The sequence below is a fragment of the Natator depressus genome, chromosome 2 (genome assembly GCF_965152275.1).
Source record: "Natator depressus isolate rNatDep1 chromosome 2, rNatDep2.hap1, whole genome shotgun sequence".
NCBI classification, from domain to species: domain Eukaryota; kingdom Metazoa; phylum Chordata; order Testudines; family Cheloniidae; genus Natator; species Natator depressus.
In genome coordinates this window covers 185,965,827-185,983,882 of record NC_134235.1, presented here as the reverse complement: position 1 = coordinate 185,983,882, position 18,056 = coordinate 185,965,827, and the positions used below count along the sequence as shown (strand labels likewise).

Sequence of the window (18,056 nt, the reverse complement as noted above, 5' to 3'; positions counted from 1 at the left end):
CACACAGTGAATCTTTATTCTGAGATTACATTATGATTCAGTAACCATCTCACCTCCCTCCAGTCAATCTTGCTGTCCCAACTATAGTTCTCCTTTCCTGAGTCTCTATATTCCATTTTTTGGCACAACATTCAGGCTTCCCCCTCACACTCAAGCTCTCCCTAACTTTTTCCATGTGTACATCTCTCTCACACACACTCTCCCTTTCTTTGTTTCCTTCACCTACTCCTGAACTCCAGGGTTTCTACCAGATAGCCACATAAGTCCGGAATAACCACCCAGACAGTATATGTCAAGCTTCCACACACTCCTTCAAAAGAACAACTGTTAAAAAATCTGCATGCTCCATGAAGTATTCTGGCTAGAATGGCGATAACTCACTGTGTGCGCATGCATGCATTCTGGTTTGCATGGTAGTATATTGTTTTCCTTTTGTGCTTTAGGAATCTATGCTATATGAATGAGGAGATGGCTAATTGTTTCAGCACACATCACCCCTATACAGCACTATGCTGTATTGTGATGGTATGCTCCAACCCCAGGACAACTAAAGAAAGGAGCTCTCGCTCTCTCTCCACAGTGGTGCAGGGCCTCCCTTCTCATGGGACCAGGGTGCCTCCTAAAGACACTGAATACTTTATTTCAGCTGTATTAAAAATAGAGAACTGGAATATAGATTAGCAATGTGTGAGGCAAATTCTTTTCATGTCAACATAACAATGAAAACAGTTTCAAGTATAAGCACAGCATTTTCTAAAGAGTGTGTGTGCGCGTGCGCGCATGTGCCTGCATGTGTGCTGGGGTGGGAGAGGGAAGGAAGGGAAAGACTCAGGGCTTATCTAAACCACACGGCTTTTAGCGACAATGCAATCTTGACACAGCCTTGTCACTAAAAATCAGTGTGTGTAAACACTCTTTTCTGGTACTTTGTCGGCACTTTTGCCGACAAAATACTTCCAGCCCCGTGAGCGGTGTTAGCTTGGTTGGCAGGAGAGCGCTCCTGCTGACAAAGCCGCATTCACACTGCCACTTGTGTTGGCAAAACTTTTGTCTTTCGCAGGGGGGCTTTTTTAAGTACCCGTGAAAGACAAAAGTTTTGTTGACAACTTCGCAGTGTAGACAAGCCCTCAGACAGGCCTCCCACTTTTTCTCCAGTCTCACATCTCTTTTTTTAAAGTTTCTAGCTGCTCTGGTTGTGAATAAAGACTTGAAAATGTGACCCAGCTATAACTGATGTAATCACATCTGCCGGAGACTACAGAGAGCCTGAAATAGCAGCTTGAGAGGTGTGAACTTCCCCATTAACTGAATGCATCCGATGAAGTGAGCTGTAGCTCACGAAAGCTTATGCTCAAATAAATTTGTTAGTCTCTAAGGTGCCACAAGTACTCCTCTTCTTGCATTCATTTCGGTATGTGCTAACTTCTGAAATGATTAGACTTTAAATGTCAGTGTTGTTAACTATTTCACTGCTCAAAGCACGTAAGAAAGGAGATGAAGAACCAATATGAAGAACACCACAATCTGCTCTGAGATGCCGCTTATACTGTGTAAGACTGTAAAAAAGTCTAGATGGAATACCTGGGCTAAACAAAACCTTAAACAAGGTTTAGGGTTAGTTATACAGAGACCTCAGCCTGCTTAGTACCCTGGCAAACACCATTAAAATCCTTTTATTAAAGATACAGAAAAGCAGGAAAAAACAGTTAAAGCATTTGGAATGTAAAGTAAGGCTTTCATTTCAAGAGCAATCCTTATTCCCTTTCTCTCTTTCGCTGGAGAGTATCTTTAAAAGAAAAAAAATGACCCTTGTTTGACAGTCTTTAAGATAGTAATAACTTCTTTTTTGGGGAAAAGAGAAGTTAGTTGAGACGAGCTGGAGCTAGCACTGCTGTTATTAAAGTCTGATCCCTTTTCCTAAGAAGATAAACAAGACAGAAACATAGAAAATGAATAGGAAAGATAGAAGATGCATTTTCTGTCTCTGATGTTGAATCATGTGCAAGATCACTGCTGGAAAAATACAGATACAGCACACAGTGTTATCAGCCTCTGTCAAAGGCTTACAGACATATGGCAAAATATGCAGTCTCGGCCAGCTAAGCCAGACTCTTATCAGACAGAAGGAAAAAGGAGAGAGTTAAGAAAAGGACTTGTGGGGGATGGGGCAAGACAAAGTCTCACACTGCAGGTGGTAATTGGGATTTAGCTAGAGCCAGCAGAGATGGCAACGTCATCTGGCTCCCTCTCTCTGGCCAGAACCTTTCTCAGGGATTAGGATGAAGAGGGTCCAGGGACCCATGAGACGGCAGGGGTGGCAGCTATGATGGTGAATCTCACTCCAGCAGCCAATTTTTCCTCCCAAAGTCTCTTCCAAAAAGGAGTGATGAGTGGAACAGCCCTGACCTCTCATTTTGTTCACCAATTAGGCCTATTTTCTGACACACCATTTTGGTTCAATGATTTCTGGTTCCCCGCATCTCTTGTTTACCAAGCATGATCTTAACACAGCCCTTAAGTTATATCAGTAGGCTTTTTCGTGTGGACGAATTCAATCAGTCCCGCTTTTGCATCTTTCCCCATCAGCATTTGTTATGGGTTATTGTGACATCTTATGAAATTATTCTCACTTCTTGGAGTTGAGTTCACCATTAGGGTAAATGTGTAGGCCCAATTATCACAACATCACCATATGACAGGGTTGTAAGGGGCACAAATGGTTTTATTTTCCTCAGCTTTCTAAAGCTTGGGAAATACATGGATTTTTAAACTGCAATTCCTTTTTAAAAGCATATTGTATTTTATATGCATAAGAGAAACATGATGATCTAAAAGGTAAACTACTCTAGGTAATACTTGCTCAGGCAATTGCATCAACTCCCTCATTTCCATCATCACTGCAATACTCAGGCGAACATTCACTTTGTATTACCTTCAGTTTCACAATCACTGAAGGTTTCTTCCATCTGTCCAGTGAATTTTCATCCTTGGCATAGTACTCAACCACCTCCTTAGAGAAAAAAAACAAACATACAATAAAAAGTAATATATGGTTTCTTCTACTGCCTCTTTCCCAATCTCTACAAAGCACAATGAATTCCTATTACATACTAGAAGTGCATCTTTATTGTACAATAGTACTGTATATGTTAAAAAAAATTAAAAACCTAATTGCAATCTGATTATGCCTCACATCTAAAACAGGCTTGAGACTCCTCGTGAACTTTAGCCAAAACAGTACCTCACTTCAGATATAGAAGTGACTCAGTGCTATTCAAAACACTTTTCTGGTGGTGTTTGAAGTTCAACATTTTCCGGAGATATGAGTAAGGACTTGTCATGACTAGTAATTCTTGAATGGTAATTGTATACAAAATTAATGACACTGTGACGAAATAAGCATTACTATATACAATTTAAGCTGACTGTGTTGACACCACACATGTAGTACTACCAGTGCAATATTGCAACATGCAAGCTAGGTATCCAATTTTAGTATGCAACAAGTGAAAACATGAAGAATACAGCTGTTTCTCTTTAAATAGGTGATCTTTTCATTGTGTACTCAGTCATTTGGAGTGCTAGATATTAGCACTATATACAGTTGTGCCCTTCATAGCCATCCTAATGCTAAATGTTGCTCTCTCTATGGGAATTTTGAAGACTAATTTTTTTATGCACTGATTATATTTCACAGTTTTTAGTGCTTTTTATTCAGGGTTCTCAAAGCACTTTTCAAACAACTTTTGGAAGGTTAAATGACTCATTATACTGAAAGGTTAAATGACCCATCTAAAGTCACACAGTGAATCAGATTTAGAAATGGTTTCAGAGTAGCAGCCGTGTTAGTCTGTATCCGCAAAAAGAACAGGAGGACTTGTGGCACCTTAGAGACTAACCAATTTATTTGAGCATAAACTTTCATGGGCTAAAACCCACTTCATCGGGTTTTAGCCCATGAAAGCTTATGCTTAAATAAATTGTTAGTCTCTAAGGTGCCACAAGTACTCCTGTTCTTTTTGCAGATTTAGGAATAGAACTCAGGAATCCTGACTTCCCAACCCCAGCTGTAGCAAACAAACAAAAACATACATGCGTTTCCTTTAAAGGATTACGTAGGGAACGTTCCATATTGTTTTTTTGTTAGTTAAACACACATTCCTTAGAACACATTTTTTCCTGAAGAGAAACAAAACTAGTTGTGACCAAAAGATGGCTGCTCAACCTTTGAGAAAATCTTTCAGAAACAAGAACTCATCTGGAGCAGGTACATTAAGAAATCATCTTTTCATAATTATGGACCTCTCTGGCCATTTCCACTATCAGCTTTCAAGCCTACATTAATGTCAGACACATCTAGGAACTGAGGGCATGATGGTATATTACAGAAGTGTACTTAATATCAGATATAGACAACGCTTAACCTTGTTAGAAAGGGCTATGGGAAAAGTAAAACATTCCATCCAGGATTGGGGGTAAGAACAGCAGCCTTCCTCCTGGATGACAAACACCCCTCCAATGCAATTCTTCCCTCTGGGACACAATCAAGCCTCTAACAATCTTAGTAGCATATTATGGCTCCACAAGAAGCAATGTCCTACGGGCCTGGGAACTTACAGTCAAATACTTTACTGAATATTACATTATCTTCTAACAACATCATTAAAGCAGGACATCAAAGTTTTTATCAAATTAACCTGGTTGCATGTCATGTTACCTCCCACACACCAAACAAGAGACCAGAGAAAGTAAACAACCTAGCGCTGCAGGCAAAGAACAATCACAGGGACAAAATGCATATCCAAGTAGAGTATTAGCCAAAAAACTGCTTCTTTCAGAAGGCTTGGATCTTCAGACTTAATCCCAATTTCCCAACAAGCAGTTTGTCCTGAGGGTCAGAGATGTTGTGAGGGAGTTAGTCACAGTGCATACAGAACCTGCAGCAGCTGTAATGCAATGATTAGTCATGACGACACATTAAGCAAACATAGTTGGCAATGATTATACCAGAGTTACTTTCAACTAAGGATCTCAAAGCACTTTATAAACAATTAATCATCATAAACAAATTTGTGAGAAAAAAAATATAGATACAGAGAGAGGCTGAGCAACATCCCTAGGATCATACTTAAGTGAGCAGCAACATTGGGAACTCAAGTATCAACTCCTAATCTCCTGCTTTCAGCACTCCCTCGGAACTGAAGAACCATGAACCTCGAAAAGCTAAAGGAGAAACAATCTGGGCCAGGATTCAGGCAGACCCAGTATGGTAAAACTTTGTGGACCATCAACATCCTTCAGTTTGTGAGCTAGTCAGAGCGCAATAGTGCCTGTCTATGTCCAACATCAGGAACCCCCTTTGCACTCACTCCCTACAACAGTTCTGTCTTTTCTCTACTGTGAAGGATACTATTATATTTGTTATTAGTAGAGTATTTTCCCGCATTCAATATTCTTTCTCTAGCATTCACTACTAATTCATACACTGTACTTTGGGTAGATTTTGTTGCCAAGGCTATACTGATTTATAATCAGTAATAATCTGCAAAGAATATCACTGACTGGACAAAATTAAGCTCTGTCTCTGTTCCTAAACAAAAAGTGAAGATGTGAGCTGTGAAGTAAGCTCTGAATTTCAGCACAAACATACTACTTCCTGAACAAAAAGCTTCTACCTTTTCAGCTGGAAACACATGCTGCTTCATGAACCTCTTCACCTTCAGCAGAACCTCCTGGCCTTTTTTAGTCTGCTGGAATAGCTCTCCTGTATCACTGGGTTGTGCATCACCAGTGAAAGAAGTTCTAGGGAACAAAATTAAAATAAATAAATAAGGTCAGGTTCTCCTGCTGTTAATACAAACTTCCCTACATAAATATAACTATTTAAAGAAATATATAAGAAAGCTGTGAAAGGTCTGACCTAAGTTAGCCAAGCCTTTTAGGGCATATCAACACAGGGATAAAAGACCCAGGTCAGCTGACTCAGGCTCGCAGGGCTTGGGCTGAAAAATTGCTGTGTAGTCATTCGGGCTGCAAGGGTGGAGGGTCCCAGAGCTTGGGCTACAGCCTTAGCCCAAATGTCTACCCAGCAATTTTTCAGCTACAGAGCACGAGTTCTGCGAGCCAAGGCCAGCTGTGTTTTTTTAACCCCTGCATAGACATATCCAACAAGTGCTCTCACCTTTTTGAGAGCAGTAATCCAGTTTCTGCCAAGGGTTTCACCATCTCAGCAAACTCATAACTATTCTCTGCAGAAGAATTTCCAAGGAGATATCTAGCATATACACCCTAAAACCAAATAAAATAGACATATATGATTTAATATCTGCTTAAAATTGGAGTCCAGTATGACAATCTTTGTGAACTGGTGGACAAAATTAAATGCATATACTCCCAATAAAAAGAAGTAGTCAGTGTTCCAATATAAAAATTGGTCAAATTTTAGTTGAATCCATTAGTAGTGCCATTGATCCATTTCCAATCAGTAGTGATACTGAGACACTAAAAGAAAATACTCACTCCATTGTAGACAGACTAATGGTCCAAGTCCTAAGGACAAGCACCAAAATCAGCAGCACAAATGACAAGTATTTACTGTGCAAATGTCATATACATAATTGAAAAAGTTCATGTGGGGCCTGATCCAGTGCCAGCTGAAGTCAATGGGTTCCCATCTGTTGATTTCAACAGGCACTGGATGGGGCCCACAATGCTCAGAGTTTAAAAGGACAGTGTATGTGATTTTTCCTGAGGTCCCGCCCCCCCACATCATCTAGCATCCATGATGATCATACCCAAAATGAACAAATCTAAAGAAAGCTAATGTCTGCTTTAAAAATTGAGTCAGCCATCACCAGATCGGTAGTTTTATAAAGGGAACAATAGCCCAGACAGCTACTATTGACAGGCCGCTAACATGCTACAGCTTTTAAAAGAATAAATAAAATTACAGAAGCTTTTCAACTTTATCACATTTCAATGGTTTTTTACATTTTTAATTTACATTACCAAACAAAATAATAATAATTAAACTATAAGAACATATATTAAGTATTAATGAAAATTTTACCTGGCATATTCCAGCTATTTTAAAATATGAAAGAGCAAGGAAGAAATTCAAGTTCGAAAGATCTGTGCTAATACCCCTGCAGCGGCAGTAAACTGAAATCAATTCTTCAAGTGATGGAATTCCTAGGAAAACCATACAGAATATTTAGCATGTCCAAAACTTCTCTCTTCCTTGGTTTTTAAATTCTAATTAATTTGTCACCAGTTATGCTGTTTGTTTAGTCTTACAAACTATATTCAAATTACACAACAAAAATAAACTAGTAAGTGCCACATACTGGTTCTCATGCACTAATATAATGCAGTTATATTTGGGAGCCAAACATAAATGGGGACTGTTTAAATTCCAACCAAATATAAACACAGCACTTTTTCAGGTCAGTAAAAAAATAATATTATGTTAAAAGACAAGACAAAAAGATTAAATTTTAGGCTTAAACTATCTCAGTGTCTCTTTAAGAAAAACAGCATTCAAAATATCCTTTCACTTAAAGGAATATTAATAACCACATAAGTATATTGAAATATACATTTCCTATCTATAATTTTATAGAATGTAACAAACATGTTGTTAGTAAACTATGGAAGTTATTTTCAAGATTAGTATGGTATGCTTAATAGTTGGCTATCAACTGTTCATAAAGATAAAAAACTAAATAGAAATCAATTTTTAAAAAACAAAATTACAAATTACCTACAGTATCTCTAAAACTCAAGGTACCCCCTTGGCCTAACTGTTTAATTGTGTTAGGCCAGAAGTAAAATGCAGCGGTGTAAGCTAAATCTGCTAAAGGATGCCCAGTGGTTGAAAGTTCCCAGTCCAGGACTGCCACAACACGAGCCTAAATAAATAAAAACAATCCAATGAATGATAAAGGTAAGCAACTTAAATTAACTACATCCACGCGCCTTCCCATTTAGAAGACTAATATAGGATGTGTGTGTGTGTGTGTGTGTGTGTGTGTGTATATGCGCGCACCATAAGATTGTTACAGTAATGATAGTTCCTTAATACAGTACTAGGTCTTGGGATCTAGAGAAAAGTAGTGTTCATATAAATGAACAAATTAATTTTTACTTATTCTATTGAGATAACATTATATACACTTAGCATCTATATAGCTCTTTTCATTCTTAAAGCCCTTCGTAAAAATTCTAATCTGTCTCACGAAAGTCATGTGAGGGAAGTAGGCAAGGAAGTTTGTAACCCTATTTTACAGATGAGGAAATAGCACATGACCTGTTCCTAGCCACAAAGAGGAGTCAGTGATAGAGCCAGGATTAGAACTCATAAATTTGTGGTTCTATGTTCAAACCACAGGTCCCTCTTTGTAACATAACAGTGCACAATAGACTAAATCTGGAACTTACTCAATTACAATATAGACTAGGGGTAGGCAACCTTTGGCACGCGGCCCAACAGGGTAATCCGCTGGTGGGCCATGATACAGTTGGTTTACATTGACCGTCCACAGGCACGGCCGCCCGCAGCTCCCAGCAACTGCAGTTCGCCATTCCCAGCCAATGGGAGCTGCAGGAAGTGGCGAACCACTGCCACTGGGAGCTGCGGGGGGCCGTGCCTACGACGGCCAAGGTAAACAGTGTTGCGGCCCGCCAGCAGATTACCCTGATGGGCTGTGTGCTGAAGGCTGCCAACCCCTGATATAGACAGACACTGTTCCCTTGCTATAAAGGAGGGGGGAGAACCTTTGAAACGTGTCCCGTTTGGCATGCTTGAACAACTAGCACACAAGGGATTACTAAACTTGCGCAGAAAGATTGTAGTTGGCTTTTATGATCGAGAAGATGTTTTAAAACAAGGTACACCTCAAATGTCATTTACTGCACAAACTACTCCTAATGCCCAGACCCTGAACTGTGTTCTGCCACTGTTGAATAATTCTGTTGATCATATGGCCTAGGTTTACCTTTCACCCACAAAGTGACATACAGTATGTGGAAGGGAGCACTAAAGCAGCCAATGATTCGTTACACATCACTGACAAGAAAGAGTGTGGTTGCATGCAGAGACCAGAGAACAATCCTCTTTCTCAAAGCATGGCAGATCATGGGTTTCCAGCGGTTACATGATACCAGCCTTGATTTACGTACTCTCCTTATTTCAGGCCCCCCAACCAGGGGTGGGGCAAGGAGGGCAATTGCCCAGGAGCCCAAGTGATTTAAAAGGGCCCTGGGTCCTTGGCCACTGCTGCAGTAGCAGCCCCGGGCCCTTTTAAATTGCCCAGGTGGGCCGCAGGGCTCCCAGACATAGGCGCTGAGTGAGTGCTGAGCATCCACCAGCGGGCCCCTCCACCCCACCCCCCCAGCCGATCAACTCATCCTCATCCCCCTAGTGCCTCCTGCTGTCAGCTGTTTGGTGGCATGCCAGAGGCACTGGGGAGAGAGGGAGGAGCAGGGGGTGGGAAGAGGTGGGGCGGCCCTGGCCAACGCATGGCCCAGATGCCGGGAGTGGAAGGGGCAGGACCAGCCCCTTCCAGATGCTGCTCTGCAGCCCTCCCTGGCTGGGGAGGTGAAGTCTGCTCCCTGCCTGGGCTTGGGTGCCAGGCAGGGAGCTGAAGCCGCCTCCTCCCCAGCCAGGCTCTCTCAAGTAGCTGCCAGGGAGGGCTGCAGAGCAGAGACCGGGAGGGGCTGGCAATAAAAGCAGTTCCTTCCTGTTCCCTGCCTGGGCTCCTGCCCACCAGGGAGAGTGGCAGAACGTGTGGGGGTGGTGGGGCAGGCACAGAGGGAGGACAAAGTGCCCCCTCCCCCGCGGTAACGTGGGGTGGGGAGAGCACAGTGGCCCTTGGGGGGGGGGGGGGGCAAACACATGACCTACCCTTTAGATCGTGCCCCCCTCCACTATGGGGAAGCACCAATTGTATATTGTATGAACAGGGGTGGGAAGAGGTAGGGTGGGGATGAGGCATTAGGGGAATGAGCCTAGGATGGAGTGGGGGGGGGGGGGGTGTCGAGCACTCCTGGGAAGTCTGGAAGTCGGCATCTATTCTCCTAGGCACATGCAGGGTGGTACTGACAGTGGCAAAGGCACCAACCGGGCAGGCATGTGTAAGCCCTGGCCATGCCAGAAGAGCACACTTAGCAGTTCACTGGCCACCAGCGGTGGCCCATTGACTGTTCTGCCCTGGAGCCCGGAATTGCTGTCAGTGGGCCTGCCTTATTTTCACAGGTTTTTTTTTTTTTTTTCCCTTCTCCCTTATTTTTATTGAGATTGCATATCATATATTTAGACCTTTTCGCTCAGTGTTTGTACAGAGTCTATCACTATGGGGTCCTAGTCTATGAGGACGGCTACCAGGCCCTATGAGAATACTAATAGTAGGTCCTGATCCCAAACCACCTGAAGTTAATGTGGAAGTCTTTCCATTGACTTCAGTGGGCTTTGGATCAGGCACCTAAGCATGTGCTCAAATATCACTGATTTGCTCGACTCTTACATCGATGTTATGGTTCCCTTTTTGAGCTATATACTCCAAATACAATAATGGAGCAGGATTGTTTGCACTGGGGGATGTGAAGATGGGAAGAGGGAAAAGAAGGTCTAATGAATTGGAGTTAGGTTAGTGAATTTGTTTTAAGTAGTCCTTAAATTTACCTCAAGAAAATTGTACTCTGCAACGCCCGTCAATGTCTATTACATAGGTAGGAAGGTAGAGAAACAGTACAACAAGAACTAAGAAGTAAGATTAATGTATGTATATGTTTGGGGTACCTCTCTTGGATGGAAAATGATGTTATCTATTCTAAAATCTCCATGAATCAGATTTTCCTCATTATCACCAGCTGGCAAGTTGTTCATTAACCACTCAGCCAGCTGGTTCATAGCAGGAATGTCTACGTGAGCAGATGCATCATACTGTTTTTTCCAAGTTTTAACCTGAAAAATATAAAAAACACTTAAAACTAGGAAAATCAAACATCTGCTATTTTAAAGCAGAACATTATACAGCTGAGGGAGCGAGCCATTCAAACTTCCTTTTTACTTGTTATAATTCAAAGGTGTTGAAAAAATATTTGTCACCATATACCATCCCTTTTCTATGATGGTTTTGCTCTTCATTTTTATAATTATGGCTATGAATATGTCACCAAGATGCTTATGAAACATGATGCACATTCAATTTTTTCACTGGTAATAGTGACAAAGACCATTGTTGAGATTTTCTATTCACCAGTAAACTTGGCACTCTTTTTTCCCCCCCTCTCTCTCTTTTTGGATTCTAGGCTGACACAGCCAAATGATTTTATTTAAAGGACAATAATACATTACGTTCCAGTCACAACTATGCACGGGTGCAGGGACGCACTCACATGCAGCTAGTTGTGGGCCTGGGAATTAGAACTTTAAGGTGAAGAAATGTAACTGGCAGGAATATGCTTGATTCTGTTATTGCCCTAATGCATTTAAAATCCCATGAAAGACGACAAAACTGGCTGGATCTAAAGGGTTTGCACTTACTACAATTTGTACATATATATTCCTATCTTGTTTTCTCTAGCTCTTCAGCCCATTATGGTCAGCTGCTCCAGCCCATTCAGTCCGCCCTGTATGCTCCCTTTGAACATCCACTGTTATGGTTTTAGGCCTCGTCTACATTACAAACCTATACTGGTATAACTACATTGCTCTGGGGTGTGAAAAATCCACACCCTTAAGCAATTTAGTTATACCAACCTAATCCTCTGTGTAGATAGCGCTATGTCGGCTGGAGAGCTTTTCCTACCAACATAGGTACGCCTCTCAGGGAGGTGGATTAACTATGCCGATGGGAGAGCTCTCTCCCATTGACTTAGAGTGTCTTCATTAAAGTGCTAGAGTAGCACAGGTGCATCGGTGCACCTGCACCAATGCATCATTTTAAGTGTAGACTTGCCCTTAGTTTACAAGCCACAGCCCACTGCGCTTTTCTGTGTGTTGCTTTGCTGCTCTGAGCTTCTATTTCACCTTTACTCATGGGTCTCTGTTTTCTGAAGCCCTCAGAGCTCAGTCATTTCCAATTGCTCACTCTGATTACAGCCACCCAAAGGACTTCTGGTTCCTTAACCCGTCTGATACCAGCCAAGCTATTTTGATCTCTGCTCATTGCCCTCAGGCTTTAGATTATTTTAGAGATCCAATAAGGTACAGAAGAGAATTCAAGAAGGTTTAATAAATAGCAGAAAATTGCACTTCTCAATCTTTAGCCTTTATTTCTATCACCAGTGGAAGGTTGAGTGCATATTTTGTTTCATAACCTTGCTATGTGTTACAAATGTAAGCACAACAGAAAATCAAACAGCATGGATCAACTCCTCAGAGATACTGTTCAATAAGCTTTGATACTTCCACATCTTCACACTAAAACAAAAAAGAAATAGTCACATACAGAGTCAATTTCTGAAGCTCAGGAAACTGTCTAAAAAAACCCAAAAACAACAAAAAAAACCAAACAACTTAGGACCAGATTCTGACCTAGGCTACACCACTATAGATCCACAGCAACTCCACTAAAGTTATTCTTGATTTATACTGGTGTAACATCAGATTCTGACCCATTGGAATACATGATTAAGATCCTTTCCAGCTTCCTCTAAAAGGGACAAAGTAAGTCCCTATATCAACGGGCACAGGTGATCCAAATTCATGAAAATTAATCTTGAGAGTTCTATTCCTGCTTCTGGATTTTGACAGTGTTGTTATACCCTTAGTAGCTCAGCAGATTTACATTTGTATTAAATACATCTGGAAAGGAGAAAGGACACTGAAAGATAGACCTGATCTTTGTTGTATTTCAAATATAAATCCCACTGCACATGTAATTCCAAATCTGGAGGTGTGACACAGGTGAATGGATACTACAGTCTGATAATAGGACCATAAACTTAATCAATGTGTTCTAAACGCTTTAGAACATGTAGAGTAATTGAACTAATTATAAGATATTAGGTAAAGCCAAAACCTTGAGTAGTTTAAGGATGTTAGTTATTTTAATATAAAAAGTGTTGTAACCAAATGAATACAAATGAAACATTCAAGGGCATTACAAAGTAAGTGGTTTTTGAGACCATTACCTGCCTCCTACAGTATCCTGGTCCTCTACCATATCCTTGGAGACCCAATGAATGCAAACTGAATGAGTGCAACCGGGCCAGGGTTTCTATCATAGCAACATACAAAGCAGATCGCTCCGCTGGACTGACTTCAGGTAGTGTGAGGTCTCGGAATACACGACCCTAAAGACATCATAAATCAGATATTTGGTCAGATGGAAGGAGGAGGGGGAGGAAAGGTCACACAACTCAACAGCACAAGATGTGTATGATGTATTAACAGTCATTGCATCAGTAATCTCTTCCTTGCTCACTTGTTTCTTGTCCAGGAAGGTCAAGGCACTCTTGCTCACTGAAATCCAAAAACTACCAATCTCACAGGATCTCCCTGAGCAGTGAATTTAATATATGTATCTTGTAGATCCTGAACTAGAACTCTAGAACCAGACACCCTCCAAACTCTGAGGTGTGTGCATTCTAGATTGTATTTCTTGGGTCCATCTCAAATATTCTGAATCAAAATAATTCAGTGTATAAATTGAAAAACGAAATAAGCTCTAGTTTTGTAAGGTTTTTTCACATTTCAAAAACAGTTAAAAGTTATCCACTTAATTTTTGGGAGGGAGGGAGGGAGGGGCTATCATTTGCCTCTGAAGTGGACCCTTTGATATGGGAAAAAGGAAAAACTAGGCAAGTTTTCCCTCTAAACCCACTCACTTCCAGATAGTTAATGGTTTAAAACGTACACAGCTAACACACTGATTAGGTTAGTTTTTGCCAATTAATTGTGGAAGAGTAGAATTTATTGTTGCATTACATGATACCGTTTAGTCAACATACATGTTTCATCAAATTCTGTTCTATTTTCTAAAACCTTGGACTATATTAATGAAAAAAAATAAAATAAAAGCAACTCGGCTATCCAATTTAGCCAAGTGTAAACTTACAACCTTGGGAAAAGAATAAATGCTGAGGGAACTAGGTTTATTAAAAAGAAACTTCTTGCTCTAGACAAGCCAGAGAAAATTTCAAACGTATAAACGTACCAAAGCAAAGATTGAAAAACTGCTGGGATATTTCTAAGTTAACCTAATTGGAAGCAGTATTAGAACATGGTTAACAAACAAAAAAAACCACACACACACCCCCCCAACTCATCCGTCTCCTAAATCAAACACACAACCTGATGATTTGATATTAACCCACTTTCTTGTAATTTGATTTGTTTACAGATCGTTTATGCTTTTGCTTATTTAAATTAATAAAATATAGAATGTTAGAAACATATGTGGTTTGGATCAGAGGAGTCCCCAGAGTAAAGAAGAGGCACCTCTGTGACCCATCTAGTGGTGGTCCATAGACCTTCCCTATATTCCTATAATTGCTGCCTGAACTACAACTCTGTTAGCTTTTGAAGGACACTTGATTAATGCATTCATCATTTCTTTCAAAAAACCCAGAAACTTTGAGGGTCTGGGATTGAGAACATTTACCCAACCTTAAAGCCGGACCAGCTCCCCCTAATAAGTCTAGGGTTCTCACACCAGGGATCCTGTCTGATTTCAGAATGTCTGCCTGACAACCAACCTGAGAAGATCATGTTGAATGGTGAGCCAAACACATGACCCTGCAAGAGGGAAATAAGTCCTAAAAAAACCTGAAGTCAATGGCCGCTATTGGTGATCAGAACCTCTGAAAAAAATCAAGCCATTTTTATTTAGGTGCCTAAAGGGGGGCTTATGAGCCCTATTCTAGGCACCCAAGATTGAAAAATTTCATCAAAGTTCCTATTTCAACATATAAAACTTTAGATATTTTAAAGCAGTTGCAATGGAAATAAACCCAAAAAGAAAAGAAAACAAAATCCTACAACATGTATTGACTAACCTGTACATGTTCCATCACATAAAATTCAGTTCCAATCACAGAAACATCACTGCAATACAGTAGGGGCTCAGGGACTGGAAATCCAGCTGAAAATAACGCTTTCTGCACGTGATATTCTCTATCAACCTAAGAAAGATATAGTATGGTAGGTACAGAATAATGTTCAAATTCTTCAAACACATTTAAACTTATTTTACATATATACAGAATATAACATTGTGCCCTACTAAACACCAAGCACTGGATTATGCAGTACAGAACACTGGTACTGGTTTGTGCATTTGAATAGTTAATTGCATTTTCTAACATTTAACATCCACTTAAATCTTTATGCCAATCGTTATGCGAGGAATATAGGCCACTTGAGAGTTGGGCCTGGTATAAACTTTAATTTTCTTTATCTTAAATCAGATTTATATTAACAACATCTAGAGCAGCTCTGTCTCTGGGTTAAAGTTGCTAAGAGCAAGATGACCCTTCAGCCAGTTAAAGCAACTAACTGGTAGTTCCCCAGTTCCTTGTCAGGATAGGGGTCGTGTGACAGTTGCAAAGAGGCCTATACATTTGCTTTAAGAAATGCTAAGAGAAGATATGGAGATGCGTGAAATGTGTAACCCTGGGCAAGGGAAGTTATAGCCATCAACATATCAAGGCCTTCTAATGAATTGGTGCCATCTATACCAGCCAACTGAAGACAAAGACCACTACAGACTAGGCCTAAGTGCCCAGAAGATTTTGCCAGCATCGAGGTACTGACCAGACATAGCATGACCCAATCCCCCGAACTGCAGTCCTGACTGATGCAATGTGATGCCAAAGACCACACAAGCTGAAGAATGCATCTTTTTCCTTAAGTACTTCCCCCTTTTTCTTATGTTGTTACTGGGTGGTGATGTCCCCATTCTTCTTCTTCAAACACTTTTAAGATGTGCATGCGTGTGTTTAAACGATTGGATGCATATGTGAGTTCATTTGAAGCAATATGAATCATTTCCTAATTCAAGTCCTAGGCAGTCCTGCTTTAAACTTAGACTGTTGCCCTGAATAGTGAAGGGTGTCAGCAACACCACGCTACTCTACTGGAGAGGTAAGAGCTGTCGACTCTGTTGTATCAAAGATTGGGTAATTAAACCAGAGAGGGAGTGATCAGTATAGTCACTAAGCACACAGGAACTTTGGGAGGAGTCTAAATATTATTTCAAGAGCTGAGAGGTAAACAAGTTTGTTTCAGAATCAGAAGCATTCAACCAGGTCAATAGATTACTTTGCCATGAGCAAGATCCTGTAACTGGCAGTTAGAGCTAAGCAGGTGGCTGCCTCCTCAAGTTTTTGTATTTGTAAAAAATTGATCAGGTGCTGTACTAGCTTTCTGATTAAGGCTATGATTATGTCATGGAGGTCACGGAATCTGTGACTTCCAGAGACCTCCGTGACATTTTCTGCCCTGGGACTGAAGCTGTCAGCCCCACAGCTCTCAGCCATGGCTGGCAGTGGGCCCCCTGTAGCTACCCAGCTGAGGTGGGGGGACCCCTGCAGGCTGCCCAGCCCAGTGAGTGGCGAGAGGACCCCAGAGCCCCCAGCTGCTGTAGGTGCTAGACCCCTCCCAAAAATTCAGGAACACCAATGACCTGTTCCTGACTTTTACTAAAAATATCCCTGACAAAATCTGAGCCTTACTTATGATTTGATTATTGTATTACTTTGATGACTTGATTAATTGGTGACTCAGTTCATATTATTAATTCTAATTGTGAGCTTGATTTGACAATTGTACTGTCTAATTCTTAGTATAGTATGTGTTTATAGCAGTTAACTTCATGATAAGTTTGATTAACTTTAAATTTGCTTATTTACTGATGTTTAATAAAAATCCATAAAAAGTATACAAAGCCAGTTTTTCTTTCAAATTTGTAACTGGGTCAGAAAGCTTTAGAATGAAGATAATTTAGCCTAGGTATTTGTGAGCCATTTGGCTCTGTCCTTAAATTAAAACATTTGTTCCTCACAATTATGTACTTTTAGCACATGCACTATGAAATGCATTTATAGTTTGCCAAAGAATTGGCTACTCACCTTGTGAGCTCTAGGCAGAAGAGGGCCATGAGGCTTCTTCCTAAGCACATATGCCCTAGAACCCTTCTGCAAGTAAAAGGTTGGATTGGACTGGCCTGAGCTACAGAGGAACAAGAAATGAATTACTAAGAAACAAAGTTGCAAACATTTAACAGAAAGAACAACAGCAACTCAAAATTGGAAAAGTGCACATCATTGTTTGGGCTGAAGAGGATGTCCAAGTACAATTTGGGAATTCATCTCAGGGGTGTTCTTTTAAACATACAATCTTACAAATCAGCAGATGACAGTTCAAAGTCAGTAGTCATGGGCTCTATTCCCAGTTCTACCACGTTTCCTTTTTGACTTTGGAAAGTCACAGGTATTCCATGCCTCTGTTTGCTCTTCTGTAGAAAGGAGGTAACACCCACAAAGATGCTGTGAAGATTAGTTAATGTTTTCAAAGCACACTCAGATTCTTGGATGGAAAGTAGTGGCCTTAAAAATTTACCAATCTGGATTAAGAAAAATAGACTAATTTTTTTTACAATAGTGCATAAACTTCCTTTGACTCACAATAGATGTGTCAGAAGTGAGAATTTTCTGTAACACATTTATGAATGATGCTCATGGCAGTTAACCCTTTGGCTTAGTGTTGTTACCGAGTGGGTGCAGAAGGGATAAAATGCTTCCCTTGGAACAGAGAAAAGGTATAAGGTATTTGTGCCAGGTAACTGTCTGGGTTGATCTGAATGAGCCATCAAGCGCTGGCTGGAATCAACACATATCAATGGAAGATCCACAAAAAACAATGGGAACCCCAGTGACTAAATGATTAACACTTAACAGCAGGATGCTCGGGCAGGCTGGACATGGAAACTTGGCATGGTTTTCAAGTGGAAGTACTAGAGGGGACAGGAATCTGCAGTAAGAACTGGGCTGACAGAGACACAGCAGTTCTCACTTGGGAGTGATAGACAGAGAAAGCCAAGATCGGCAAG

General features: G+C 40.8%; 1 protein-coding gene across 3 annotated transcripts in view; it reads right to left on the bottom strand.

The window, feature by feature from the left end:
• Positions 1-18,056, bottom strand: part of ACAD11 (acyl-CoA dehydrogenase family member 11) — a 62,661-nt gene that overhangs the window by 40,457 nt on the left and 4,148 nt on the right. For 2 of the 3 annotated variants that reach the window (XM_074945558.1, XM_074945560.1), the window contains 9 exons: positions 17,077-17,176; positions 15,004-15,129; positions 13,138-13,299; positions 10,799-10,963; positions 7,763-7,910; positions 7,070-7,191; positions 6,182-6,288; positions 5,676-5,802; positions 2,933-3,010 (listed from right to left, as the gene is read on the bottom strand). In XM_074945558.1, the coding sequence (XP_074801659.1) occupies positions 2,933-3,010; positions 5,676-5,802; positions 6,182-6,288; positions 7,070-7,191; positions 7,763-7,910; positions 10,799-10,963; positions 13,138-13,299; positions 15,004-15,129; positions 17,077-17,176 (1,135 nt within the window). The remainder of the gene's footprint in view (positions 1-2,932; positions 3,011-5,675; positions 5,803-6,181; positions 6,289-7,069; positions 7,192-7,762; positions 7,911-10,798; positions 10,964-13,137; positions 13,300-15,003; positions 15,130-17,076; positions 17,177-18,056) is intronic. The other variant, XM_074945559.1, reaches the window with a different exon arrangement.